The sequence below is a fragment of the Telopea speciosissima genome, chromosome 4 (genome assembly GCF_018873765.1).
Source record: "Telopea speciosissima isolate NSW1024214 ecotype Mountain lineage chromosome 4, Tspe_v1, whole genome shotgun sequence".
In the NCBI taxonomy this organism is placed as follows: Eukaryota; Viridiplantae; Streptophyta; class Magnoliopsida; order Proteales; family Proteaceae; genus Telopea; species Telopea speciosissima.
Genome location: NC_057919.1, coordinates 18,991,031 through 19,007,697, shown reverse-complemented (window position 1 = coordinate 19,007,697; position 16,667 = coordinate 18,991,031). Strand labels below are relative to the sequence as shown.

The following is a 16,667-nucleotide window of genomic DNA, read 5'->3' as shown; positions in this document are numbered from 1 at the left end:
AGATAAATATTCCAGCTTGACTCATTTGGTATTCTCTAACAAATTAATTAGTCAGTAGGGAACATATACTCCAGTCACATGACAGATTATAAATCCTTTGAACCAAGGAGGGCTGAGAAAAAAACTACAACTCCTGTTTTGAAACTTTGTCCAGTTTCAAAAGTTTCGTGAAACACAATTTGTTTCACAATTCACATAGTAATGATTGAAGGGTCAGATAGATGTACCGACATTCATGATGTTCATATTTTTTTTAGGATTAAGAGCTTGTATTATGGGGTGGGGGGGGGGGGGAATTAGGGGATGGGGTAGGCCCCAAGGTGGTTTGAACTCATGACCTCTTATTTGAGGAGTTGGTCTTTTGCCAACTGAGCTGACCCCTTGGGGTATGATGTTCGTATTTACCCATATTAGAAAAGATCTACAAAGCTGTACATGACAAATTGACAATAAAGTTGTAACCACATAAAAAGGTTGACTTGATACTCACAACATTCTTAACATGAAGACTTATCCCCGGAAATGAGGTTAGAATAAAGAGGTTCTTAAGTAGGTTAAGAACTTAGGAATCCAGAATTGAAAACTAAAATAAGATTTATTTTTTATGTTGAAACTAAAATATCCAAAATAAGATTTTTTTTTTTTTAATAATTAACATTGAAAATGACGATTAAGTCAACATTAAGAACTTCACAGAAAGAAATAAAATATCCTGAAATTGCTAATCAATAATATTCACATAGCAACTCTAGGAAACACAATGCTGGCCTTTTTTGTTTCAACTACTAAACCATGTCAACTTAATATAGAAATTTGTTATTGAAGCAGCAAACAGATAATTCTGCCAATAAGAAAGATAAGCAGGAAAAATGTTTCTAAGAAGTCATTCATTTATCAGCTACGATATATTAGCTTTAGAAATACTTATGATTCATACTATTTGATGCAAATAGCATGAGAAAGCCATATACCTGGTTTTTCTGCATTTCCATGATTTCTGCCTGCAACAACAAAATTATAGTAAATGAGGATTTGCCCCAATAAATTTATCCAACTAACGGTTAGCAATGTCAAGAACTAAAATGCATTAAATAAAAATACCTGTTTTTCCTGCAATTTTTGGTTCTCCTCCTTAAGTTTTGCAACTTCTGCTTCCAGTTCCATGGTATAAGCCTGGCAGAAACCAATGGTAAACAAATATTCCACAATCAGGACTAACATATTACACCCAACACGAGGTTTTTTTTCTTTCAATCTATAGGTCCATTTGGCTATGTAACAGTACCAGCTTCATCATACTCTACTTATATCACATGCATGCACTACAACATTACCATGAACTGGATTATAAGGACTTCATGGTTAATATTTCTCGTGTGTTCCATTTTTTGTCCAGTCACACCACTTCACCACTATCATGCTGGTCCTTAAACTAATCAATTTTGAAAAGCAGTGAGGTGTTGCATGATTATCATATAACGATGTCACTTATATCTGTCAGAATTTTCATAAAGCTCCTTTACACTAGAATAACTGTAGTCAGTAATCTTCCATTCTCCTGTTCTAAATTAACAAATTTTATTTTATCTCCCCTCATCAGTAAACTTATGAGGACAAAAGGTATGAAGCAGTCACAGAAATACAAGACTCCTCCACTAAAAGGAGAAGTCCGCCTAAACTACAACTGAATTGGATACAACAATCATATGTTTCTTGACTTCTCCACAGTATCCATTCCTCTAAAGTTCAGCTTAGAAGGGTAATGAACTTACACGCTATCTTTATGCTCTACCACTTTTTTCATGCCTCTAGTGGTGTACAAAGACAAAAATTCAACCATAGTTGTCAAGGGTTCGAGCAGTGGCATCAGAAGAAGTAGTACTGCTACAAACGGAACCCAGACAACGATGAAACAAGTATTTACATTGAGAAGGAGAAGTCATATCCAATATATGGCACAGATGCAATGTTTGGATTCCGCACAGTTGGTTTCCGCTTAGCCTAGGACAGTGTGGCCATGAGTTTAGTCATACACTCATACTTTCTAGACAGTAAGAATGTAAGATAACCTATCTCGGGATCCCCAAAAAAAAGCACCTCCTAAAAAAACTGTTCACCAGCTTATAATAGTTTTCGTTTCTTAAAGAACCTTAAATGTCTTTTCAATCAAATTTCACCTGCTTACGAGCCCGTGATCTTGCAGCTGACTCTCTGTTTTTAATCATCCTCCTCTGCCTCCGCTCGACCACTTTCTCCACAGCCCCACTGCGATTCCTCCCCCTATGACCTCCATTGAACGCATAAGGAACTGGAGACAAGGAAGAAGTATCCCCATTACTCCTAGTAAGCCCGTCCGTAGAGAACTGATTTGCGGGAGATCCAGATGCAACTGCAACAGCCCCAGCTCCTAAACCAACCATGCCCATCCCACCACCTGGAACGAAACCATGGTTTACAACCGGATCCGCGATTCCTACAACTCCACCCCTCACTCCAGGGCTACCCAGCTGCACGCTGTTTGCTAAATGCACTGGGGGAACATAAGCCACGGTAGCTTGCGCTTGCTTGGGGAAAAGTTGCTGTTGTTGTTGTTTCTGCTGCTGCTGCTTCTGTTGCTGTGTTTGTGTTTGTGGTTGTGGTGATTGATGCGGCTGCTGCAGAGAGGATATGATCCCATTTGCATTGATAGTTAGGTTTAGAGATTGATTCTGTAATAGGTTGTTGCTCTCAACAGTCCGATTGGCGACAGCTCCGCCGGTCCGATGCGGCTGTGAAAATCCGAGAGTAAGACCGGTGTTGCCATTAGAATGTGAAAAATCGCTGACAAACCTATTCTCATTCAGTTTTGCGACAATCTGAGCCTCTTCTCTCACAACCCCTGCTCTCACCAAGAACTCCTCCAGAGTCATCTCCCCTAAAGTCTGTTGCCTCTGCGGCAAATTTGATACCCCGGTGCTGCTCCCGTCCTTGCCATCGTTACTATCCTTAAACAAGTCTCTCCAAACTTCATCAACGGTCTTCTGACTGAGCGTCCGAGGCAGAGTTAGAGAACCCTGCCTCTGCAGATTCCCTCCAGGGAACCCACCTTCAGCAATACCTAAGGAAGAAGCCATGGCTTGAGTCTCTTCAGCAGTCCAGATGTTCTTGAGTAATTCATCCATGTTCATCGAGCCAAAGTCCTTCCCAAGGCCACCCATGGAGTTCTGAAACTCATCGAAGGTCAACGAATAAACAGAAGGTTGTCGTGTCAGTGTAAAATTACCCGGTAACCTTCCAGCACCACCACCACTTCCTTCCGGCATCAGTCCATCGCCAATATTTTTAAAGTCCAAATGAGATCCCATTCTCAATTGGATTCAACTCTTCAGTGCAATCAAGGTAACCAAGATCATATAACCATCGAATTCAATTCTTCCGTTCTTCCCACTTTCTTATTTTCTTCGCTTTCAAATCCAAAATTCACCAAACCACAAAGCCTCAGAGCTGAATCAGAATTCAGATAGTCAAAATTTTAGCAAAATAATTAAATATTTCAAAGCTAAAGCCGAATCAGAAGGAACTTCCTAAGTTCTAACCGAACTCATTCCAAGCTCGAATCAATGAAAGACAATTTTAAAAAAAAAATTAGAAAACCCTAACCCACACAGATTTCTACTTTCCACCACTAAATTCACCAATCGCTGCAAACAAACATAAAAAAGAAGAACAAAATCCCTCACCAAACGAAGAAACTTTGCAGATCAGATAAATAGAAATACAATATACGAAGATTAAAATATATAAAATCGACAAATATTTACAATATGAAGAACAAAAAAAATAAATAAATAAATAAAAAAGCAGACACAGAGAAGGAGAAGAGAATAGAGAGAAAGAAAGAGACTGGGTTTTTTTACCTGTTAATTCGGTAATTTATTTGTTTTTTTCTTTTATTTTCTCTTCTTTTTCTTTTGCTGCTGCGACCGTGCGAGGGGTTTTTGCAGCTTCTCTCCTTTGGGATGTTCTCAAATGATGCCAAGTGTCCACACTTTGTACTCCACGAGTCGGCATATAAGACTGGGAGCTTCGCTTTAAGGGAATTAAACTAATCCAAAATAATATTGGCTCCACAACCACAAAGAAACCGCAACGTGGACAAATCAGACCTTTGATGTGACTTCTAACCAATCATGTTTCGCTACATGGAGCCATCTATGCCCTCCACGTTCGCTTTCCGACAATCTGTTACAAATTTTTCCATTTTTTTAATGCGATTACTACTCCATCTTAAATGTACGCACGGGGTACTTTACGCACTCCTGCTGCTTTCTCCCTCCACTTGCAATGAAGGAAAGTTTCCTTCACCAGCGTTTGCTTTGAAAGATGGACGAGTGTGATCATTGTGATCCGGTTTTCTTGATCGTTGGATTCCTCGGCTTTAAAAGACAAAAGACAAGTTATGAGATTTGTTAAACCATGATGTCTTATCCTAATAATTGACTTAAACAAGATTCTACAAGGGATTCCATGCGTAAAGACTGCTAGCATGTTTTAAGGGGGGAATGGGGAATGGGGAATGGGGAATGGGGGGCTACCGGGAAAGGATTGTGTAGAAAGAAAGCCATCATTTCTTCAATATTCATTGAATTAAGGGGCAACTGGTGGGGGATTAAGGATTAAGGTGTTTTACTTAGATAAGGAGGAATGAGGATCTAGTTTCTCTCTTTCACTCATGCATCTATCCTTGTTTTTGCTGAATTTGGAAGAGAGTCTTCACTCTTCACCCATTCTAAGCGTATTTTTATAGATCTTTATCTACTTCAGTTCCTTAGTTTCTCTAAGAAGGGGGGTTGGAATGATCACCTTACCCCTACTCAAACATTTTGCTCGAATGGAATCCACCACCACCCTATTAGAGGAATTGGGTAACTGGGCCGCACAAAGAACGGAAGGAGATAATTTTCCCATTTTTAGACTTGTACAATAGGGGGAGAGAAGAAATGAGCAACATCCTGTGTGTCTTTAAACTATGAGTGAAGAAAAAATCCTCTCAAAAAATAAAACCCCAAAAAATTAAGAAAAAAAAGAAAAGAAAATTATATGATTACACAAAAAATGGATTTTTGTTTACAAAATTACCTGCCTAATCTTCCCTTTAATCAAATTAATCAAAACAAAGTTTGGTAAACCACCCAAAATAGTGCTTTCGTATACAATATCCTCTTGTATACAGTATATATGCTTAATATTGGAAAACTCTATTGCCAATAGACTCACATCTCTCTCTTAGGGTGTTACATGTCTAATTTGCTTCATGTAACCTGTGGATGCAGGAGTAGTGTAAGGTACGGTCTAAGTAGTTATGTGAAGTTAGAACTTAAGAGTCTACGTGTTTAATAGTTGTATGTACGTGGGAATGGTTATAATAGATGAGAATGGTGGATATTGTGTAGTAATTATCTAACTGTAACACTTCCTTTTAAATATCATAATACATAATGGAATCACAAAGAATGAACATCCCTAAATTGTTTCTTGAGTTATCTTGAGAAGATGATTGATGACCTCCTAATTACGCCGTGACACCAGACTTCATCCGTAAAACATCTCTATTTTCTCTCATATTTCTTATCTCTCCACTCTTAATTTCTCTTTTTTCTATTTTTTCTCTCCTTCTCCCTATTATTTTTTCTTTTATTTTTTCTTTTATTTTTTTAGATTATCTTGCACGTAACATAGGGTTTCAAAAATCGATGAATCAGTCGTGATCGACCCTGATTTCTATCGTTTCTAATCGAAACATTCAAACCAAGATTCCCTTAAATCGATGAGTTTTCAGATCAAATGGTTGATTCTAGAATTCTTGGGACCAATTCCAGCAAATTCTGATCCAATGTGAATCGATATCAGCAGGGACAGATTCTTGGTTTTAAAACCTCGCTCTCTCCCTCCCATTTTCCTTCTCCCATACTTCTCTGCTGTCTACCTCTCTCCCTACCGTCTCCTTTGTCCTTCCATGTGGTGTCACCGTGTCAGCTCTCTCTTGCTCTCTTTCTCCCCTTCCCTATTTAATATGTTCCATGGACCTTTAACTACGATTACTAGAGAATGAGGGAGGAAGTGGGGGTGCCTTAAGGCACAAACTGAAGACATGAGAGTCGAACATGTGACCCCTTAGGTATAGTTCTAGGTGGTGATATCGAATCGTTTGTATCGGTATCGATTCAGTTGTATCGTTTGATTCAAATCGGTATCATACCGATCAATATGGTACAAACATCCTTTCTTTTGTTGTTGAAAACTGATGTCTTGATTCCGTGTTGTTTTGTTACGATCGATATGTGTCAGTATTGATGTCAGTATCAATATCATTATCAGTATCGATATTGGTTTCGTCAATGATCAATGAACGATACCAATGCCGATTCTGGAACTAAATCATTGCTCTTATGTGCTTGCACTCTACTAGCAAGCCACCAACCAACTATGCTAACAATTGTCTTCCCCATTTAGTAAGATTATGGGGATAAATTGAAGAAAGGCTTTTGTGCTTCTTGGTATAAACTGAATATAGTTATTCTCCATTTTTTTATTTTTGGTAAAAGGCATTCTCCCTTGATTGATAGAGAAATTGGCACAACTCTTGTAATTCTAAGAAAGATAGACAAGAGATGCTTGCGGACCCCGCCCTCCAATGTATAGAAAAGGATTCTGTCCAAGACCCTGTTCGGGTTGCATGTGCAGGGGTGAGACGGTCTTTTCACACTTCACTGTGTTCGACACTGCATATGCAGCCCAGCCCGAGTAGGGTGCAAGACAGGAGCCGAGTCCCCAATGTATGGTCTCTCACAAAAATTAAGATTTGATACTTCATGTCATGTTTGTAAATGAGAAAGAGACAGAGAGAGGGGATTACAAAGGATTGTGCATAGACCAACGTGGCTACCATCCATCCATTATTAACCCTAATAATATAGATATTCACATACACACTATTAATATAAAACCTTGCCTTCTGTGGGTACTCGGTAGGTGAACAAGGATTGAAACTGATCACTATTTGAATATACAATAAGGATTACATACAACCCTTAACGGTATTGAGCTCAAGGATAATACAATTAAATACAATGTTTACCCAAAATAGTAAAGCATGCCCACAACAAGATCAGCAGATCCCATTTTATTGGTAGACCCATTACTTATATTAATTGAAGGGCCTCTATAAATTGTTGTATGGGAAAAAGAACCCTAATCGGTCACGTGATTACTATGCCTAGGCACAATAACGCACGAAAAGATCATTCAACTGCCTCAGTGATATCGAAATTGTTGGAATTTTTTCAATAATTGTGTGGACGGTTTTGGGTCATTCTTTGGTTCAATGTTGACCTGGTTTTTTGGCTAAGGGACATGTATCTTCAAAGAGATATATCCATATGTATAGGTGCATTCATAGCACTTGGATTGGAATCTTTTAAAATAATCCATTGATCCAAGAGACACACCTACATCATGGGATATCTTCAAGAGACACTTACATATAAGTGCTTGGATTAGAATCTTTTAATCCTATCCACTCATGTCAATGGACACACCCATTCCATGAGGTGTCTTGAAGGGATACATAATCATACATTCACCACAATAAATAGAGGTGAAATGGATAACTCAAATCATTCAATTTGTGTGGAACGATTTCAGTCGGTCAGGCATTAACGAATTTTCAATTCTCTGATAGTTTCAAGTGATTACTGTCTCGGCAAATCAACAATCAGTCCAACCTGTTTTATCTTGGGAGGCACGTAGATTTGCTGCAACCCAGTGCAGTAGTAGGGTGCAAATACTGTCTTAATGTCAGAGCGTTCTCGTTTGACTCAAGCTATCCCTTTGTCCTCTTCTTTTGATATCAGTGTTTTTCTAACAGAAATTCTCATCCAAACCAATGCTTCTGTGCACGCCACCGTGCTAGTGCATTGTTACATGACCGGTTAGCATTCCCTTACCTTTGTTGTATTTAGGTTGTTTTGATGTCAAAGTTTTAAAGTTGTTTTTAAAATATTTTTCCAAGTTTTGTTGTTTTAGTGTCGTAATTTGTAGTCGTAAATAACCCTTATGTTGGTTTACAAAAAAAAGAAAAAAAAACATGAACGACCCTAATGTTGCAAAGAGATATAGAATCATGTTTAATCCCACATTGCATGCCTACAAGAGTAAGGATTAGCTTATAAGTATTCATAGGACTTATAAGGGGATGTGAGTTCAAAAGAAAAGTATCAAGTTGGTGTGTTTGAAAACCTTAAGGACAATATCTCTAATACGTCTACACTTCGAATACACTGCAAATCAAATAAGTCTTATACCTACTACTAGTTATATAATATTCATACATTTTATATATTTGCTTTTTATTGCGAGCAAAGTACATATTATACAGTTGGAGAGGAAAACAAACTATAGAGAATCGGGGGATTAGGGAGCAAGAAGAGGACAGCTGACTCTGTTGCATCAACCACGAGCAAGATCATCCATCACTATTTTGAAATAAGAAAGAAGACTGCAACCACAGTTACACCAAAAAACACCACACTCGAAATTCACCTTTGTTGCTGCTGGAGAGTCTCGAAGCTGATGTCTTTTGCAACTGAAGCAAGGGGCTATTAACATCTAGGTAGGATCTTTATCCCATGCAATTCCCTGTCCGATCCAGTTCCTCTAGTACCCCTATCAAGGGGGGTGTAATGATCATTCCATTCCTCTTTGAACATTCTATCCAAATGGGGTCCATCCCCCTCTTATTACAAGCATTAGAGAATTGGACATGTAGAAAATAATTTTCCAATCTAGATATAAAAATATAGAATCAGACGCGAGATTTATCAAAATCAGCGAAAACAATAGAAAATGAAATCGAGAATCGAAAAGAAGAAAGAAACAAAGATTTCCACGTGCTAATTACATGAACAAGGCGTGACATGTCAAAATTTCCTTGTCTTACTGATCCAGAGATTAAAGCAACCTTTGTATAAAGCGACATTGTAGATAAAAGAGGAGAAGATAAGCATGGAAAACGATGTCAGGAGGCGTGATTTGTGTTCGCATCACAAAGCAAAATCCGGGTCAAACCAATCCTGGATTAGTGCATTGGTATTACAAAAAAAATTGGTTTTGTCTTATTCTCTAGAGCCGGCATGGATCATGCTATATTGCTAACCTGCCCTTTCCTTTTTTTTCCCCTCAATCAAGGAAGTTGAAAAAGTAGACATGGAGGAAAATAATTTGACTTCTGGGTTTTTTTTTAATTTTTAATTTTTGTAATCTTTTTAATTTTTTATAAATAAAATCTATTGATTATAGCGTGATAAGCTCAAGGAAGTTGATTTACAAAGGTCAGATAATCATAGAGTGGAATTAGATCAAATTGTCCGATATCCTTGGTAATATAATGAATAGAGTAAGATTTAAGGATGTACAGTAAACAAGTATTTTATATCCTGGACAAGACTAATCACCTCCATGGGAGGATGCTGAGTATTTCTGCTATTGAAGATCTCTGTTAAAATCTTGTTATCCGTCTCCACCGCTATGTCATCAAATCCTTCCAAAGCCAGACTTATTGCTATGGCTTCACCTTCGAGAATTGAGGAGAAAGTTGTTGGTTCAGAAATGACAGATAAACCCAAGCTATTACCAATAATGAAACCAATTCCTCCTTTATCTTCTGATCCAACCACATTAGAATTCAGCTTATGGAATGGAGCTTGGGGAGGCAACCATAGTGCTCTTGTCGGCAGAGCTTGATTGTGGTGCTCTGGAGTTGGAATAATTGTTGCTTGGCAGAACCTTTGAAAATCCAATTCAACTTAATGGATGACCTCCTCTGGGGACCATTTTCTTCCATTGAAGATGAAATCATTACGTACTCGTCACAAATTCCAGCAGATAGAAGAACCTAGCCCAAGAACCTTTTTTCTCTTTTAAGTGTAGAATTTAAGTGATGTAACTACGTGGATTATTGTCCTCTTCAATCCTCGTAATCTTTTTGTGTTTAATATAATCCTTTTTTTTATCATAATTAAAAAACCTTTTTTCTTTTTCGCTTTCGGCTTCTTATTCAAACTATAGTTAGAAAATCTGATTTTAAATGGATGGGTCATTTCAGTTGAATTATAAAAACATGAAATCTAATAAAGAATCATGAATATTTGCTAAGGTTTAAGAAATGATCAGATCAAGTTTGAGTCAATCAAAATTTAGGAATCGCAATCTTAATGAGTCATGGCCAGTTCATACGATAGAATCACAACCACACTAAGCGAGAAAATAGGGAGAGAAGATCTCTTGCTGATTAAAGGCCAATCCCGATTTTGGCTGATTCGACTCAACTGATTCCTTCCAAAATATAGGGTTAGAGCATATTTTGGTTGCCTTTATATGTAGAACTTGTGTTATATATCATCTATTTATCTGGTCTTAAAGATGGTTGGTATCAAACAGTCGCTGCTATGGAAGATTCTCACATGCTTTTGGAATGGTGGTCCTAGATTGTCCTCTGCCAATGTCACAAGGACATACTCATATGCAATGATGCTCTCGGGTAGGGAAGGGAAGGGAATTATAGTTGTAAAAAAATATATATATGTCTGGGAGTGTGGCTCATGCGCTAGGCATATGATGGTGTAAAATGACTATCCCACGCCCATGAAAGTAAGAAATTTCATCCCTGTTGATGCTTTTTCGTGCACTCTCATTGGCTATTGTGTTGGCACAAGGGCCACGCTCCCAGACAGAGAATACGTTCTCCAAAAAGAATTGAATGGGATGTCGATTGATACAAGTCCTACCTTCTAATGTAATCCATTAAAACCTATTAGGAGAGGGATGGGTGTGCTAGCGGTATACCGTAAGCAAACCTAGATCCTCTAAAATGGCTTTGTACTTGCGCGCCACATCCCCTAAAACGACAATTTTTTTTGGACTTTTTGGTATTTTTTTGGTATTTTTTGAGGGTTTTTTTAATAAGTCCAACCGCAAGTGAGGCGTCAATGTTCTTTCGTGTTCAGTTTTCATCGTCGCCCGAGAGGGTTGCTATTTTCAGCATCTACACATATATTGATAGAAATACTTGTCCCAATTTTTCAATGAATCATCTTAGGTTTAAAAGTACATCAAGAATACTTGTGGAAGGAAAATATTTGGACTTAAGGACTCTGGCTCATAATGATGATGGGTTTGAGATAAGCCTTCATCCTAACTTAGTTAATGAAGCCTCATTATGGATAGAGTGCAATCTAACACTCAACCCTCCCCTTGATTTAGGCTTACAAACTTTCTTCCAAAGTATAAACGAAAAACATTTTATGAGATCAAGATGCACCTCTCTAAAATCGAGCCTGAATTGTATCCACTTGGGAACATATACTTTTAGGAAACTAAAAACAAGACATCAGGTATAAAGGAATTGAACTAAAAATAGATTTGATAAGGATCTCTGCCTATTTGGGAGCCAGGGTTTTAATAATTCGGATCGATTAGGTTTACCCTTGTTTACTTTAAAAAATTAGATTTTCTTGTATATTTTTACCTTTGTCAATACTAAACCACTAATACAAGATCAACAAAGAATCGATACCAATCTCCACCAATATCGATATGAATGGATCGATTAGATACCAATTTCTCAAACAAACCATGGTTGGGACAGTAATAGAATTTTATTTAGATTTACCAATAAAACGATCGTATTTCAATTTTCAAGTGTAATTTATTCCATAGGACCGTCCTTTAGAAAGTCCAAAATGGGTTGAAATTTGGAACCAGTGTGTCTTTTCTCTTTCTATAGCTTTTAATTTTAAAAGTTTAAATTCCACCGGTCTACCGGACTGACCAGCAGGTTTATGACATTATTGGTCGGTCATGGTCTAACCGTTTCTGTCGTGTCTTGTAGAGTGTGGGCCTCTAGGCCCAGAAATGACGTATCTGTAGTTCAATACCTCATCTCGTCTGTCAGTTCAGTGTCCTTTTATTTTTTGATAAAACTCTTTATTTTTTTCTCTGTTAGAAGTCTTCACTAGATAGAACATCATTGTCGGGCAAGATTTCACCCAGGAAATGCAGAGGGAGAACCTAAAATTGATAGGGTCGACAAGGGTTAGGTTTTCATTGACGAGAGGGGTTCTCATAGACGGCACCAATGATGAGATAGAGAATACATCTCATGATATTGGCAATTCTAGAAGCTTAATGTCATTCTCACTGTTTTAAAAAATCACATGAGGGAGTAAGGTAAGAGTGTTAAAATCAAATCAAAATCATTTATCAAAATTGAACCGAACATACATCGAAATTGTGAAACTATTTAATAAATAGTTCGCTTTTGATTTTAAATGTGGTATAGTTTAGATAAACAGTTTAAATCGAATCAAATTGTTTGATAAACTATTTAGGAAACCATTTAAATTAAGACAAATATTAGTAATATATAGTGGCAATAATAACCATTAGTGTCTTTAGACAATAGGTTGCTACTTAATTTGAAAATAATGAAAATCAAACATGGATTGGTAGAACTACATATGTGGAATTTGTAATAAGATTGGATACATTCAAATGCATTAGTGTAATAGTATTCAATGTTTCTATGAATATTTTGGCTTCTTTATTAATTAGAATCATGTCCTTTTCAAGGTGGCTTGTTGACTACATCAAGCAAGTTCGGTGTAAAACACCAATTATCTAAAATCGTGATCGAAACCATTTAGAGATTGAAACCGTTCACTAAATGATTTTGGTTTCAATAACTGAAACCGTTTGATAAATGATTCTGTTCTAGTGTCACTTAAAAATCCTTGCAGTGAACCGATTACATCAAAACCGAACCTTTTAACACCCTCAGAGTGAGGAGTGAAAACTCCAATCCTTATAAGAATCACGGTTTTTCCTTCATTCACCGATGTGGGACTATCTTGGTCGCCCGTAGGCTAGCTTTTGTTTTTTAGCTACAATAGTTCCTTTGGGACATCGTGTGACAACTTACAAGTGGGTTTGAATTGAGCTGAGCCGAAATTCGCATCAGTCGAGTAGAGTGACGGATTCCAAAACATCAGAAAATGGTTGAGAACCTGGTTGGATTGCAACAATGATGAAGCTCACTTGAAAGAGTCGTTATCGTCTACGGTTCCTTGACTGGTGCGGTTCCCTAGTTCCTCTCACAAGAGGGGGTTGGGACCCACCCGGAGCACTTGATCGAACAGTCTGCCCAGGTGGGGTCCACCCTCCTCTTGTGAGAGGAACTAGGAAATCGCACCGGTCAGGGAACCGTACATGAAAAAAATTGGGTAAAATACATGTACCCCCCTATAATGCACCCAATATTCCTCGTACCCCCCTAAGCGGCTCAATATTCCACGTACCACCTTTCAATATTCCACGTACCACCCCTGCATTACACCCCAAATGCCAGATAGGTCCAATCCGTTAAATACCACCGTTAGATGCCAAAATTTTGACCATTTTACCCTTTGCTCCATTTTCTTAAATCTGAAAAGACTTAATTACCCTCACTTATTTGTTACCCTTCTTCTATCTTTTCTAAATTTTGAAAATACCTAATTGCCCTGACCTATTTGTTAAATTTTGAAAAGACCAAAATGCCCTCATCTTCCCCAAATCATCATCTTCTTTTACATACCCACCGCCACCATCACCACCACTGTGAAGCCCCACCTCCAGCACCACCTCCAACTCCTCCACCTCTACCAATTCCACCATCCGAATCCCCCTCCCTTGCCTATTCCTCCATCAACACTGCCGCCCTTCCCAAATCTGAGAATCTCTGATGCTTTTGTATTCAACCATTCCTGATAATGAGCAGAGGCGTTTTAAAGCCCTAATCTGCCGAAATGAAAGATCCAGAGATTAGGGTTACGCTCGCCTCCATATTGTTGACTCTTATATTTATTTCCTTCTTTTTTTTTTTGGGTTTAATTTGTTTGTTCGAGAATAAGGTTTGTGGTGCGATGATTATAAAAATTCCTCGTTCTGAATGCCGTCGCCATGGCATGATAGACTCCTCAACACCCATAGAATATGAGCACCACCGAAATTTCATATTCTTTTCTTCCTGTGTGTCAAGGTTGTCGAAATGGATTTCAATTGAAGTGATGGATTGTAGTTGAAGATTAGAGAAACTGAGACTGAAACAGGAAAGTTGTTGTAACTTTATAAAACGATTTGGCGGCAGAATGGAATTCAGTACTGAAAATTATGGTTAAGTAACAATTGCCAGTTGCGAAACACGATAAAGTTTCAATGGAAGTGATGGGTTTTACTTAAGATGAGAGAAACTGAGAATGAAACGGGAAAGGGTTATGACTTCAGATAACGATTTGGATGAGGGTGTTAACTTTGGGAAAAATATCTATACTTGGTGAACCAAGGGCCTGGGTGCCCTAGTTAAGGGCTTTGCAGATGAGAATGGAAAGGGCAGAAATTCAGGGCCACGATCATGGATTTGGTGGTGGAATCGGAAAGGTTGGCGGTGACTGGAATGGAAAAAAAAAACTCAAAAAGGGTTCCCTTCAGTTCGCGGCGGCGCGGCGGCGATTATCGATTGTCGAGTTGGGTGGTAATGATGGTGGTGGCGGTGGTGGTGGTGGGTATGTAAGAGAAGATGATGATTTGGGGAAGATGAGGGCATTTTGGAGTTTTTAGGAACAAGTATTTAGGGGTAAAATAGTCTTTTCAAATTAGGTTAGGGTACTACATAAATGAGGGCAATTAGGTCTTTTTTATTATAAAAATAAAACAAAGGGTAAAATGGTCATTTTCAATTAGTTTAGGGCAACAAATAAGTAAGGGTAATTAAGTCTTTTTAGATTTAAGAAAATGGAGCAAAGGGTAAAATGGTCAAAATTTTAGCATCTAACGGTGGTATTTAACGGATTTGACCTATCTGGCATTTGGGGTGTAAAGCAGGGCTGGTACATGGAATATTGAAGGGTGGTACGTGGAATATTGAGCCGCTTAGAGGGTACGAGGAATATTAGGTGCATTATAGGGGGATACGTGTACTTTACCCAAAAAAATTCCACTTGAAACCCAACGATATGTATTATTTAATGAAAAAAGGATAATTTACACGTACCTCCCCTAAGGTATCACGTAATTATAGATCCACCCATGAGTTTTGGATATTCATGCATGCCACCTTTGCTTTCCAAAATAATTAATAAGTAAACCCACTCTATTAATTGTTCCTGTTAGTTGCGAACGGTAAGAATGTTTTAGACATTTTATGATCAATATACCCTTGATAAGATAGAATGACATTCTTATCCTCTTCTTCTTCCTCGTTCTCACCTTCCTCTTCTGATCCAACATTGCCATCATGGGATTTGCTAGAATTGACCGATGCGTCAATATCCCATCCAACTGATTTCATCTGTTTGATCATCACCTTCACGAAGCACCGAATGGATTTTCCAATGTATCATAGGACCGTTATCAAGGGAAGCACACAAAATTTCAAAAAATACTTAAAATTTCTCTTAAAAGAGACAATCAGGCTGATATGTTGTGAAACAGAATTCTTGTTGAACAGTAGAGAGTTAAAGAGAAGGAATAAAAACGCCATGAAACGCAAGAAACCCAAAAATAATATTAAAAAAAAAACAAAGAGCAAATAATTTACACCTTGCAACTCTCGTTCACGTTTCAATTCCGACGGAGCAACCTTCTAGTGATCGTGTTTCTGCGGTTTCTTGTCTAAGCTATTTCAGAGTGGCTCTGAATTTCGCATTTTAGACTCAATTTATGGATTTAGAGGATTGAGTCCGAATCATATCGGTTTGGTTTGGTTCAATTCATTGGAAATCCCGATTTGTGTCATGGCACGTGGAGAAGCTGAGCTGACTAACGGTCTGCCAACAACAGCAGTTATTCGAAGGAGTATTAGACAAAAGAGAAAACCACTTGCATTGAGGGATTACGTGTAAGGGTAATAGTGTGAGTAAGAGAATTGGTTGTAGCAGAATTGTACTAGGGCCTAACATGGCTATATAGATAGGTTAAACTCTCATGAATGGCATGATGAATAGTTGTTTCTCCCTACTTTTCTCTCTCGTTCTCTCTTTTCTTTCCTCTTCTTCTCTCTTCTCCTTCTTCTCCTTCTTCCTCTATCTTCTCACTAACTCTTCTCCTAAGTTCTTCTGCTACGGTGTTACATTGGTGCTTTCGTTTTGCTTTCCATGGCTGAAGGAACCCGCTTGCGCCAGCTCGACGATAATGTTAAGAGTCTTCAGGAATCTTATTCTTCCCATGGTGAGCGTTTGAACTCTCTACAAACTGTTCTCGAGAACCAGTAGAAGACGATGTCAGAGATGATTGCCCGTTTCACGGCAATGGATGGTCGCATCGAACAAATCCTTCGTCTCTCTCTGTCGGAGATTGGTTCCACCAGTGAATCACAACCATCGGATGGTCTTCTCCCCATTCCACCTATCCATCAATTTCAGGCCCTCCATTCTCCTCCGCCTCTAATCCAAACTCGTACGGTTAAACTTGATTTTCCTCGTTTCGACGGCGACGATCCCTTGGGCTGGATCTTCAAGGCCGAACGCTTCTTCGATTACCACCACACGACCGAGGATCACCGTCTGCTAATCTCATCCTTTCACATGGATGGTCGT

The 16,667-nt window shown here is 38.3% G+C and overlaps 1 protein-coding gene and 1 non-coding gene across 3 annotated transcripts in view; one reads left to right on the top strand and one right to left on the bottom strand.

Moving 5' to 3' along the window:
• Nucleotides 1–3,492, bottom strand: part of LOC122659637 (bZIP transcription factor TRAB1-like) — a 9,057-nt gene extending 5,565 nt beyond the window's left edge. Inside the window, exons 1-4 of one of the 2 annotated variants that reach the window (XM_043854732.1) lie at nt 2,178–3,492; nt 1,925–2,001; nt 1,102–1,173; nt 972–1,001 (exon numbers count right to left, since the gene is read on the bottom strand). In XM_043854732.1, coding sequence (XP_043710667.1) covers nt 972–1,001; nt 1,102–1,173; nt 1,925–2,001; nt 2,178–3,344 — 1,346 coding nt within the window. In that variant the 5' untranslated portion in view covers nt 3,345–3,492. The remainder of the gene's footprint in view (nt 1–971; nt 1,002–1,101; nt 1,174–1,924; nt 2,002–2,177) is intronic. The other variant, XM_043854733.1, reaches the window with a different exon arrangement.
• A 10,496-nt stretch (nt 3,493–13,988) lies between these two features.
• LOC122660616 lies at nt 13,989–14,077 on the top strand. Its single transcript, XR_006332727.1, has one exon. It is a non-coding gene; the product is annotated as a small nucleolar RNA snoR8a (small nucleolar RNA).
• Nucleotides 14,078–16,667: the final 2,590 nt, after the last annotated feature.